Source organism: Rhinatrema bivittatum, chromosome 16 (assembly GCF_901001135.1).
Source record: "Rhinatrema bivittatum chromosome 16, aRhiBiv1.1, whole genome shotgun sequence".
Lineage (NCBI taxonomy): Eukaryota > Metazoa > Chordata > Amphibia > Gymnophiona > Rhinatrematidae > Rhinatrema > Rhinatrema bivittatum.
In genome coordinates, this window is record NC_042630.1 from 25,624,011 (window position 1) to 25,637,130 (window position 13,120).

Sequence of the window (13,120 nt, forward strand, 5' to 3'; positions counted from 1 at the left end):
AGCCCCTTCTCTGCTCCGAGGACACATCCATCACCACAGTGCACAAGATGCAGCTCCTTCTCTGCTCTCTGAGGATACATCCATCACCACAGTTCACAAGCTGCAGCTCCTTCTCTGCTCTCTATCTCTGAGGACACATCCATCACCACAGTGCACAAGTTGCAGCTACTTCTCTGCTCTCCGAGGACACATCCATCACCACAGTGCACAAGTTGCAGCTACTTCTCTGCTCTCCGAGGACACATCCCATACCCTCACTGCACAAGCTGCAGCTCCTTCTCTTCTCTTTCTCCAAGGACATATCCCTCCACCCACAGTGCACCAGTTGCAGCACCTTCTTTGCTCTCTACCTCTGAGGACACATCCATCACCATAGTGCACAAGCTGCAGCTCCTTCTCTGCTCTCTGAGGACACATCCATCACCACAGTGCACAAGCTGCAGCTCCTTCTCTGCTCTCTGAGGACACATCCATCACCACAGTGCACAAGCTGCAGCTCCTTCTCTGCTCTCTATCTCTGAGGACACATCTCCCACCCACAGTGCACAAGCTGCAGCTCCTTCTCTGCTCTCTGAGGACACATCCATCACCACAGTGCACAAGCTGCAGCTCCTTCTCTGCTCTCTATCTCTGAGGACACATCCATCACCACAGTGCACAAGCTGCAGCTCCTTCTCTGCTCTCTGGGGACACATCCATCACCACAGTGCACAAGCTGCAGCTCCTTCTCTGCTCTCTGAGGACACATCCATCACCACAGTGCACAAGCTGCAGCTCCTTCTCTGCTCTGAGGACACATCCATCACCACAGTGCACCAGCTGCAGCTCCTTCTCTGCTCTCTGAGGACACATCCATCACCACAGTGCACAAGATGCAGCTCCTTCTCTGCTCTCTATCTCTGAGGACACATCCATCACCACAGTGCACAAACTGCAGCTCCTTCTCTGCTCTCTATCTCTGAGGACACATCCATCACCACAGTGCACAAACTGCAGCTCCTTCTCTGCTCTCTATCTCTGAGGACACATCCCCCACCCACAGTTCACAAGCTGCAGCTACTTCTCTGCTCTCCAAGGACACATCCCATACCCTCACTGCACAAGCTGCAGCTCCTTCTCTTCTCTTTCTCCAAGGACACAGCTCCCACCCACAGTGCACCAGTTGCAGCACCTTCTTTGCTCTCTATCTCTGAGGACACATCCATCACCATAGTGCACAAGCTGCAGCTCCTTCTCTGCTATCTCTGAGGACACATCCATCACCACAGTGCACAAGCTGCAGTTCCCTCTCTGCTCTTTTGCTGAGGCCACATCCCCCACCCACAGTGCACAAGCTGCAGCTCCTTCTCTTCTCTTTCTCCAAGGACACAGCTCCCTCCCACAGTGCACCAGTTGCAGCACCTTCTTTGCTCTCTCTCTCTCTCTGAGGACACATCCCCACCCACAATGCACAAGCCACTCCTCCTCCTCTGCCCTACCGCTATTTGCACCTCATCACACTACCAATAATTACAGACAAAATCCTCTCTGCACTATCACCCTATTCTCAACTGTGTTTAAATGCTATGCCAAAAACATGGTGTTCATCCAAGGCAACAGCTTTTTGTTCCTTCACTCGCCCAAGATTTCATCTTTGTTTTGTCAATGAACAAAGCAGCAACATATCATCCAAAGTAGACTCTTCCTCACATGTGAGATGTTACCAAAAGTGGGAGAAGGATATAGCTGGAAATGTCTGTAGGTCTAGAACTCTTAATACAACTCAGATGCAAGATCCAGAATTTGCACATCTTAGTAGTCTATGCATTCAGATCATAAGCAGCAGCTCTGCTGGGCTATCTTCCATCCTATGACATGGACGGAGATGCTATCTCTCTACAAGCCTTGGTACTATATTTCTGACGCAATAAACATGCAGCATCCACTCTATGGCTTAAACAACAGAATGAGACATACAAACAAGAGACAATTCTGTAACTGTTGAGCAAAATAGAGGTACAAAGAGGGACAGATGTGCACAGAGGCCAAACCCCACCAGAGACAGAGCTCCTGACACCAAACCTGGACTGTAGCCTCCTCCTTCCATCCCCTGAACCCAACCAATAAAGGAATGCAAGCAAGGCTGCAATGATCACATTCCCAGCTGAAATAATTTTGTATTGTAATGTACAGAATGTTAAAGAAAGAAAAGTCACTTGCCTGTAGCATGAGCTCTCTAGACAGTAGGATTATTCAGCTACACAAGCGAGTGAGATTGTTTGATGTCATCAAGGCAGACATGCTCTCTCTGAGCTCATAAACACCTAGAAGCCTTTCTCAACATGTGCAGGTGTTCCTGCACTGCTGCCACGAGTCTCCTCGGTCATTTCTATGAGGAGGAGGGTGGGATTGTGTGGTTGCATTGTCCTGCTGTCTACAAAGAACACCCGCTACAGGTAACCAACTTTGCTTTTTTTGTGGAAAAGCAGGACTAATTTTAGCCACACAAAAGGAAAATTGGTTCTTACCTGCTAATTTTCATTCCTGTAGTACCAGGAGCAGTCCAGACTCCTGGGCTTTGCCTCCCTTCCAGCAGATGGAGACAGAGAGTTTCGCAGGCACCACCTCTTAACCCAGTGTGCCACCTGCAGCCCATCAGTATTAATCAGTACCCAAGCATAAAATATTTAACAAAACTTCTAATAAATCAACTCTACAATATTCCCCAGAACAAGCAGGGGAAAGAGGAAAATTCATAATTAAGAACTATAACCACATTTGAAATCTTTCTTGAAAAGACTAATGAGAAACCTGTGCCATTTTTTAGAATTATTATAGTAGACAGATCGAGCAGACTTTCCAAACCTCCTCTCCACCACCAGGTGGGGCTCTGGACTGATCTGTGGTACTACAGGAACAAAAATTTGCAGGTAAGAACCAGTTTTTCCTTTCCCTGTACGTACCCAGATCAGTCCAGACTCCTGGGATGTACCAAAGCTTCCTTAACCGATGTGCGATTGTGAAAGTCCCTCTCAAAGATCACTTTCAACAAAATTGCCGACCGTTCAACCGATAAGTGTCTGGCAAAGGTATGTAAAAGATTTCCAAGTAGCCGCCCTGAAAATCTCTTGCGGCAAAACCAAATGGCACTCTGCCCAGGAGGCCACCTGCAAATGGGTAGAATGAGCCCTTAACCCCTCCGGGATGTGACGATCACAACAGATGGATGCGGAACCAATAACATCCTTCAACCAACGCAAAAGCGTGGCTTTTGACGCTTTCTGACCCTTTTTTAAACCACTCCATAGCACAAAAAGGTGATCTGACAATCTGAAACGATTAGTGACCTCTAGATATCGCAACAAAGCCCTTCTGACATCCAGACGTCTTCATTCCTTTGCATGAAGCATACCAATCTCCAAATTTGAAAAGGCTGGAAGCTCCACTGACTGACTGACTTAAGTGGAACGCTGAAAAGATGGAACCGTCCTCAGAGAGACTCCGAAATTCGCAAAAAGGGTTCCCTACATGTCAGGGCTTGAAGTTCAGATATCCTTCAATCTGAACAAATCACCACCAAGAAAACCACCTTCAGAGTCAGATCTTTTATGGTGGCCCTCTTAAGAGGCTCAAATAGTGCTTCACACATGCCCTTGAGGACCAAGTTAAGGCTCCAGAAAGAGCACACCTTACAAAGAGGGGGTTGCAAATGCTTAGCCCCTCAAAGGAAACGTACCACATCTGGATGCGCAGCCAGAATTTTTCTATGAACCTTGCCCAGCAAGCTTTCCTGGGCTGTCACCTGCACTCTCAAGGAACTAAAGGACAAACTTTTCATTAGGCCTCTCTGCAAAAAGGTTAGAATCTGCGATACCGATGCTCTCTGAGGATCAACCCCCTGCTCCGTACATCAAGACTCGAAGACTCTCCAAACCCCGACATACGCCAAGGAAGTAGAGGTCTTGTGAGCTCGCCAAAGAGTACAAATAACATCCTCCAGATATCCTTTCTTTCTTAATTGCCTCCTTTCAAAGGCCAAGCTGCTAGAGAAAAGCGATATGCTTGATCTGAAAATATAGGACCCTGAAATAGAAGATGTGGTAGATGGCCCAGTTTCAGGGGGCCGTCCACTGGTAGACTGATCAGATCCACAAACCAAGGCCTTCGTGGCCACTTGAGATCCACAAGAATCACCTTTCCTGGGTGGACCTCTTTTCTCCTTACAACCTTGTCCACCAGAGGCCATGGAGGAAATTCATAGATCAGAACGTCGTGTGGCCAAGGAAGCACCAAAGCATCGACCCCTTCCGCTCCGTGCTCTCTTCTGTGACTTAAGAAATGCGGCACCTTGGCATTCTTCTGGGTTGCCATCAGATCCATATGAGGTATGCCCCATCTGCGAGAAATGAGGGTCATTGCTTCCTCCGATAGCTCCCATTCTTCGGGATCCAATTGTTGTTAGCTGAGGAAATCTGCTTGCATATTGTTGGACCCCGCTATGTGTGAGGCCGCTATCAAGGCCAGATGCTGCTCTGCCCAGGACATCAGCATTTCTACTGCCTGAACAACTGCTCGACTCTTAGTACCTCCCTGGCGGTTGATGTAGGCCACCATCGTCACATTGTCTGACAGGACTGACTGCATGGTTGTGCAAAACAGAAACTCCTGCAGAGCCAACAATTCTTGTCTCTAGGCAATTGATGGACCAGGACGCTTCCTCCGCCAATCATTGGCCCTTCACTGACTGGGACTGACACACAGTCACCCAACCAGAGAAACTGGCGTCAGTAGTCACCACCATCCATTGAATCACCTCAAGGTTCACCCCATGCACAAATGGTCCCAGTCAAGTAACCACAAAAGACTGGACCTGGCAAACTCTGTAAGCGGTAGTGGAAGATGAAACTGCTCTGAAATCGGATCCCACTGGGATAGCAACACATATGAGCAAACGTCCATGGGACTAGCTCCAAGATCGAGGCCATGGAACTGAGGACCTGCAAGTAATCCCAGACCCTGGGCACTCAGGCCTCCAATAGGTTCCAAACTTGAGCCTGCAGCTTGACAATCCATTCCTCCATGAGAAAGACCTTCCCCACACGGGTATTGAAGCATGAGCCCAAGAACTCCAGAACCTGCAAAGGAAAAAGGTGTCTCTTGGACAGATTGAGATCATTGGGATGGATAGCCAAACATTGCCACACCACTTCCCCCAGTCATCAGCAAAAGTCTTCCGACTTCACCCAGATGAGCTAGTAGTCCAGATTCAGATGGACCAGTACACCCGTCTTTCTGAGGGCTGTCGCCACCACCATCATCATCTTGGTGAAAGTCCTCGGGGCTGTTACTAGGCTGAACAGGAGAGCGCAAAATTGAAAATGCCTTACCAGAATCATAAACCAGAGGTACCGCTAATGATCTGGATAAATCCCTATGTGCAGAAGCCAATAATTCTCCGCTTCTCACAGCTGCTACGAGGGACCTCAGAGTCTCTATCCGGAAATGGGAAACCTTGAGAGCTAGATTTACCTTCTTTAAATCCAGAATTGGACAAAAATTTCCTTTTTTTGGCATCACAAAATAAATAGAATAATGCCCCACCCCTGCTCATCCCGGGGGACAGAAACAATGGCCCCCAACATTCACAGCCACTATATGGACTGCTGAACGATCAGCTTCTTCGCCAAGGCACAAGGGGACACCATTTCTGAGTGCCAAGCAAATTCTAAAGCGTATCCTTGTCCTATTACGCTTAGAACCCATTGGTCCGACATGATTTTGACCCACTCTTCGTAAAAATGAGTCAAACAACCCTTAATGACAGGGACTGAGGAGTGGGCCGGCCTCACCTCATTGCACAGGCTTGGCCCCGCCACTACCTTGGCCAGAGCCATCTCAGTTCACTCTGCACCCACAAATTGGCTGGTTCCAGGACTGCGACCTCCCCGAGGTCTGCCTTTGGCCAACACCCGGAGCCCTGCTCTGATGGAAACGCCTTTGCCCCCAAAAATGAGAGCATACTGGGAAAAATCCTTTTGACCCTTTTGGCTTGTCCTCCAGTAGCCTGTGCACTTTGTTATCTCCCAGATGCTTTATCAGCTGCTCCAAATCTTCCCCGAACAGAAGTTTGCCCTTAAAAGGTAACGCTCCCAGCTGAGCCTTTGATGAAATGTTCGCTGACCAGTTTCACAACCAAAGAAGCCTCCTAGCTGAAACCGCCGACATCATGGTACTGGAAGAAGTGAAAATGAGGTCATACAAACCATCTGCACCATAAGCCACCATAGCCTCCAATTGCTCTGCCTGTTTGGACTCCTGGGATGACATTTTTCTGGCACTCTGCAACTGCTGCACCCATCTCAAACTAGCCCAGAGCAGACACCTCAAAAATCTTAAGATGTACTTTGAGCTTCCTGTCCTGCAAATCCTTAAGAGCTGCCATGCCAGCTACCAGACTGGTGGTCCTTTTTGTAACTGCCAAGATCAAAACATCTACCTTTGGCACTTCAAAAGCTCCAAGGTGTCTTCGGGCAAAGGATACAGCTGATCCATGGCCCAGCTAATCTTAAGGCCAGTCTCTGGAGTATCCCACTGGCTGACCACCAGCTCTTTAACCGACCTGTGAAAAGGGAAAGTCTTGGCTGGACCCCTTAAGCCGGTCATGATCGGATCCACTTCCTCCAGGTCAGCCTGCTCCTGCGAATGGTTATTCTCAACTCTACCAGGACTGGCGGGATCAGGGACCCAAATTCCTCCCTTTGAAACAAGTGAACCACCTTGTGATCGTCGCCTTCCATCGTCTGGACCTTTCTCGCATCCTCTTCCGGATCCTGCAGCAAGCGAGAAGAATAGACATCGGGAGAGTTTATCCCACGCCCCTTTGAAGTCCTGTGAAGGACTTCAAAGGGGTGTGGGATAAACACTGTGGATCCATCAAGTCTAGAGGACGTGAATAAAGAGGAGGCAGCAAAACACTGCACGGAGCGGCAGTAGCCACAGAGGCATTCACGGAGCGGGATGCCAGTGGTTGGTGTTCCACCTTCATGGAGCGGAAGGATGGAGGGCTGCCATCTCCAAAAAAAAAACAAAAAAAAACAGGAGTGGGTAAGAGTATGGGGCAGGGGTGTGGCCTGCTTGTTGCAGCGGTTGCTACCCCTAATTGAGCTGGATGTTCACTTGGATTCAGATCCGGCGCTGCTCTCTACATTGGTGGTGGGGTGGAGGGGAATTAGAGCTGGAGGGTACTGGAAGCCAATAGTAACAGGTGGGAGAGAGAAAAAGGGAAAAAAAAAAGGATTAAGTGCGTAGCTTGCTGGGCAGACTGGATGGGCCGTTTGGTCTTCTTCTGCCGTCATTTCTATGTTTCTATGAGAACCATCTCCAGATGGCAAGCCCCGATCAGACTCCTCCGAGGAACCTTCCTTGGTGGCCCCTGAACAAGAAGGACCAGGGACCCTCCGAATCCTAGTGACTCCCAAAGCCCCGGACTTCTTTCTGGGGGGGGGAGTTCAGCCAGTCCGCGATCTGGTGGGCCAAAAAGGCTTTGTGCATCAAAACAAATCCCGGTGAAAAAAGGGGAGAAACCCTCCCAATCCTCTGGAAGAGGATCCTGTTCCTCCCCCGACTAGCCCTCATGGGCCCCCCGGGCCTCCTCCGCAGAGAAATCAGCCAGAGAACGTACAGATGGTAGATCCCCTCCCCCTGCTGCATTTTGTGCCTTTAGCCGCAAGAGACTCCAAAATGGCTGCCATTCCCGCACCCCAGTGGGAACGGATCAACAGCCTCCCACGCTGTAGCTCCAGGCCCACCAGACTTGTGCTGCAACAAAAATGCCACCGCAGTCGTGTTCCCCCCCACCGGAGAGGCATTGGTGACAGCAGCTGGCTCGAGAGAGGCATGCGGTACTCTCTCCACACGCAGCGTATCGTTAGGCATGCAGCATGGCCCGGACCAACTATGACTGTGTGGCACATGCCAGAACAGGAGAACATGCTGGGAGCCACGACAGTAGTTCATCACCTGACCGGAGCCCTTCTGCCACTGACAGGAAACACCAACAACAAGCAAAAACACGCTCCCTGACTTCTTTTTCTCTGTCTCTTTTTATTTATTTTTTTAACTTTACAAAACAGACAGATAGACAGACAGCAAGCTTATCTGCATGGTGGCAGAGGTTTTTCCCCCGATTCCTGAGGGTGAGGGAACTAGACCACTAGCTTTCACTACTGGCATGGATCAGCGAGCACTCAAGGGTCCCCAATCCCTGCTCATTCTTCTCTAGAACCAGGCGGGATGGTCCCACCAGGACCTGCCAACCTCCTGAGAGGGAATTCCCCCAATACAATCCTTTTTCTTTTCCTCTATCATCTTTTTTTTTTTCCCTTAGATACAGAACTGCAGATTTTGCACCTCCTCCATCTTCTGGAGACTGAAGCACCAAAAGCAGGTGACACACCAGGTTCAGAGGCAGTGCCTGTGAAATTTTCTCTGTCTCCATCTGCTGGAAGGGAGGCAAAACCCAGGAGTCTGGACTGATCTGGGTACATACAGAGAATGGGGATTCCTAAGCTGAGAGCTGCAACAAAAAATGTTACTTTGATAAATAGTGGAAACATTGCAACTGGTAGTAAGTTAAAGGAGAGAGAGTTGAAGTATCTACTTAAAGTTCTTCAGTATTGCTTGGACAGAGGCCCTATATTCCTACAAGGGTCCTCTTAAAGACATTAATGTTTAACAAAAGTGTGGATAGAAGATCACATAGCCGTTGCAGATTTTCTGAATGGAAGCTGAGCAAAGATACGCTAGGCACATCAAAATTGCTTGTACTTGGAGAGGCTTTACTTTGCTACAAAATTGCTTGCCAAATTTAGCATACCAACAGGAAATGCAGTCTGATATCCAGGCTGAGCACATTTGTTTTCTAACTGGAAGCCTCTGATTATTTGAGTTGTGATAGACAAATAGTCTAGGAGACTTCCTACACATTTTTTACCTTTCCAAGTAACGCACCCCATATAGAAAATCTTTTCCCTTTCTGCAGTTCACCTTTATTAGGATGAGGTTTTGAAAAAATGTCAGAGAAAACTATAGTGTATTTAAGAAATGACTTTAGGCAAGACCTTTGGATGACTTGTGTGCAGAGTACAACTAAGGCTCTGCATGCCAAGGTAACAGTATCAACAGCAATACTTTCCAGGAAAGAAACTTCAGGTCCATGAATGCTACGTGTTAGAAATAGGATTCACTAGCTAAGAAAGAACTATACTTGCATCTCACTGAGTAGGTGATTCTCTTATGGGTAGATGAAGATGGCAAAGACCATTGGCTTCCTATAACTTGGGACATCAAGTTAAGGGTTCTATTATTTGTGTTCAAGAGCATTAATGGGATGGTGTCCCATGATTTAACTCAAATTTGAAACTCTATCAGCCCTCTAGGCCATTATGATCAGGTACACAATTACTATTAGATATTCCATCCTATAAACATATATGATTTAATGAATCTCGTGAGTGGCTTTTTATGATCCAAGGCCCAATATTGTGGAATTTACTACCAGAAGAAATAAAAAAAAAAAAGAAGAAAGATCCTTTCTTAGGTTTAGAAAGCTGATTAAAACTGTCTTATTTATTCAAGCCTATGAAATTTCCTATACCTAGAAGTGTGAGTAATACAGCAGCAGAAATTGTTTAAAAAAAAAAAAACAAAAAACGAATTGAAAATTCTATCAAAGGTGAAATAATGGCAGGAGAAAACCTGCTATAATATGTAATCGAAGTGATTAGCAGCTTCCAAGTTGATATTGCTAAATGATTTTTGTTTTATGTCTTGTTTTTATTATTATGAATCTTTTATTGTAAACCACTTAGGAAATTTGATAAGTGGTATACAAGAACTTTAAATAAATAAATATATTTTGCTACTATAGAATGTTAAGAAATTGGAAGACCTTAAGTGGAGGCAATATGCCAGAAAAGCATGCAAGTGTACTCTGACAGAATTAGTCTTAGGGCAGAAATGGAGCAACAGAATGGATCCCCTCTACTATCATGCTGCAGACTGCAGGTTTGCACCTCTACTATCTGCTGGAGACAGAGAAATACTGAGGGACTGCAGGTGGCACTCTTGGTTATGTAGCAGTACCTGAAAAGTTTTCATTCTCTGCCTTCATCTGCTGATAGGGATGCAAAACCCACTTGTTTGGACCGATATGGGGTATGCACAGGAATGTCCTTTTTCTTCAGTGGAAGAAAAATGACTGAAGAGACTGCAGTGGCAGCACAGGAGCATGGTCTTTCTGAGCTCTGAGAGAGCACATCTAGGTTGGCATCATCCTACGACTTGTGTGGATGAAATCAATCCTGGATGCCCACAGATAAGACAATAGCAGATACTCCTGTATTTATCACAAATTCCTCCCTCCTGAGCACACTGAAGAGGTAAAAAGGAAATCTCATAGAGCCAGGGGAGGCTGAAGAGGAGAAAGCAGCAGCACAGAGAGAACTGCTAGAGCTGGGGGAGACTGACAAAGAGACAGCAGCAATAAACTGTATGAGGTCAGATCTTACCCATTCCTCAGAAGACGCAACAGGAAATGGACTCATTTCTGAACTGCTCTGGTATTCCTAGCAGGTGGTTGAGCCCTTGTGGCCCCAAGTGAAGGAACAGTGCATCCCAGGTTCTCCTTGTACTCACTCAGAATGTTCAGAACCGAATCCTTTCGAAACATGATCAGATTCCCCATCATCACGTGACACACCAGTTCCTGCAGCTGCAAGGGAAGCAAAGGTGAGGCCAGGAGTGAGATACCAGAGAGCCGGCAGCAGCAGGAAGACTGGCAACAGAGATGGTGTAGGGAGGGAACATGAGAACCAATAATGGAGAAGGGGGGGGGGATCACTACTGCATGACACACCAGTACCTGCAGCTGCAAGGGAAGCAAAGGTGCTTCCAGAGGGGAGAACCAGCAAGCCAGTGAAAGAGTGGTCCGATGGGGTGAGGTAGGAGGAGGGAAAGGGGGTACCAGGGAACAAAGAGCAAAACAATATCTTGTTGAGAAGCTTGACAACTGTCCATGCCACTAAGGACTCCACCCATTCCACACCCCTCTGACGAGCTCCAAAAGGACTCCCAGTACCTCCCCAAAATCATCTGGAAGCTCCTCAGTTGCAAGAAAAATACAAGCAAGAGGAAACTATCATACAGGGTGGAAAGGGGAAGAGCAAGACAGTCTGAGGCAGGGGGGAGGGGGCTCTGCTCTGTATAATGTCCCACAGGTACACAAGACAGGGGGAAGAGGCCAGGGTACACTGAAGTATGGAGTCTCTGCTCACAGCTCTAGAATTGGGCAAAAGAGGAAGAAGAGGTGTGAATGATTTAGAGAAAGAGTGGCTGAGCCCTGCCCATTTTCTGTCATAGATTTCTCCTAACAAGAAGGCAGTAAAGGTGGAGGCAGCTTCCCTCTCTCACTCAAATCCGCTTCCCATCAGATAAACACCTTCCACCCCTCAGTGTGATGCCAGGGCTGATGGCTAGCCCGCTTCTTCTTCTTCCCAAAGTTGGAGCACTAACCTTGCAGTTACCATTCAGCGTGAGCAGGAGGCAGGACTGAGAGCACCTACTTAAAGCAGCAGAGACCTTTAAGGGAGAGCTAGGAGCAAACCTCAGTCTCTCTCCTGCCCCAAACAGTCCTCAGGCAGGCAGAGGGGAAATCTGTCAGACCTGATGATCAGACAGCATGGCTTACACACAATCTCGTGTCCCGTCCCCCCCAATATACATACTAACCCCCCTGCCCCAGCATGTCACACACACCCACTCCCACGCCCCACCTCTTTCTGAGGACAGTCTCTCTCCCCCCATCTCCCTCCTCCTCCTCAGTGTCCCACCCATCCTGTCATAGAAACCTGGTGCTTCAGGTCAACAGGTACCACTTTGTGACGGAGTCAGAGGGAGAATGCTTGAGCACTTGTTAGCAGAAGTCCACCTGCACGCCTGACTATTCTCACCATGGCTGCAAAACAAGACGCTTCATTTCTGAGCAATGGCCTATGGCGGGTTGGGCAATAGAAGGAGCTACAGCACTATGAGAAACTGGGCTAATGAATATGACTGCCCACTAGGAACTTGCTAAAACCATGGCACACAGGCACTCGCTTTTCCTGCCCTCATATATAATAAAACCCCCAGTGTTTCAGTGAAGAAACCACTTCCTTCATGCCCAGACACAAGGCGTCTCACTACCACTTTATGCCACCAATAGGAGGCCCACATTACACCCTGTGACATTTTTAAACAAAGCAGTATAACAGTATTTCAGTCCTCTCCAATTCATTTCCTCTCTGTCTGGTAGTTCTGGGGTGCAGGGGGCTCCCCTGAGTTTTACACACTCCCCCTTCTACAAAGAGGAAGGAAAATGACACATCTGAAACAAATCTCCCCATCCCTGACCTCTCACTGCAAACATCCGACTTGGAAGTCTGAGAATAAATTGCTTGGAAGCAAAGTTGCTGAATGACAGCAGAGCCACCCCGAGAGCACAGAGGTCAGCTCATTTCATTAAAACCGTTCGCAAAGCCTGAATGCTGTGACACCAGCCTTGCTCCTCATTAATTTAAAGGAAAGATAAACAGCCCTCACTCTGTGCCCCCACCACACTTATCTCCCTTTTGCACTACCGCTGGCTGGCAGAGGAGGGCGCTGAACAGATACAGGGTGGGTGCTGCTGCCAACAGAGGAGAGGGGGGTCGAGGAGCTGAGCAGATACAAATACAGTGGCAGAGGGGGCTGAGTAGATACTAGGCGGGTGCTGCTGGCAGCAGATACACGGCTGGTGAGGGGGCTGAGCAGTGAAATCAGTAAATGCTCTCACCTGCGCAGAGTCGATGACAGCAACAATCATATTCAGCAGCTCTCCACTCCGCAGCGTTTCATCCGGAAACTGCAAGAGCAGAAAATAAAGAGTGAGAGCTTCAGCCCATGACCATAGAAGCCCCCACCCCTAAGATCAGCAGGAGAGCAATTCTTGTATCTGCTTCTTCCAGTGCACCCTTTATGGCCTTTTAGTAATGGATTGTCTCTCTGTCAGGATCCAGGGCAGATTCATGGTGTGTCAGAAATTCAAAGCCGAAAGCACACAGAC

The 13,120-nt window shown here is 48.0% G+C and overlaps 1 protein-coding gene across 3 annotated transcripts in view; it reads right to left on the minus strand.

Moving 5' to 3' along the window:
- INTS3 (integrator complex subunit 3) overlaps window positions 1-13,120 on the minus strand; it is a 138,868-nt gene that overhangs the window by 39,153 nt on the left and 86,595 nt on the right. For all 3 annotated transcript variants that reach the window (XM_029581628.1, XM_029581627.1, XM_029581626.1), the window contains 2 exons: window positions 12,851-12,919; window positions 10,675-10,750 (listed from right to left, as the gene is read on the minus strand). In XM_029581628.1, the coding sequence (XP_029437488.1) occupies window positions 10,675-10,750; window positions 12,851-12,919 (145 nt within the window). The remainder of the gene's footprint in view (window positions 1-10,674; window positions 10,751-12,850; window positions 12,920-13,120) is intronic.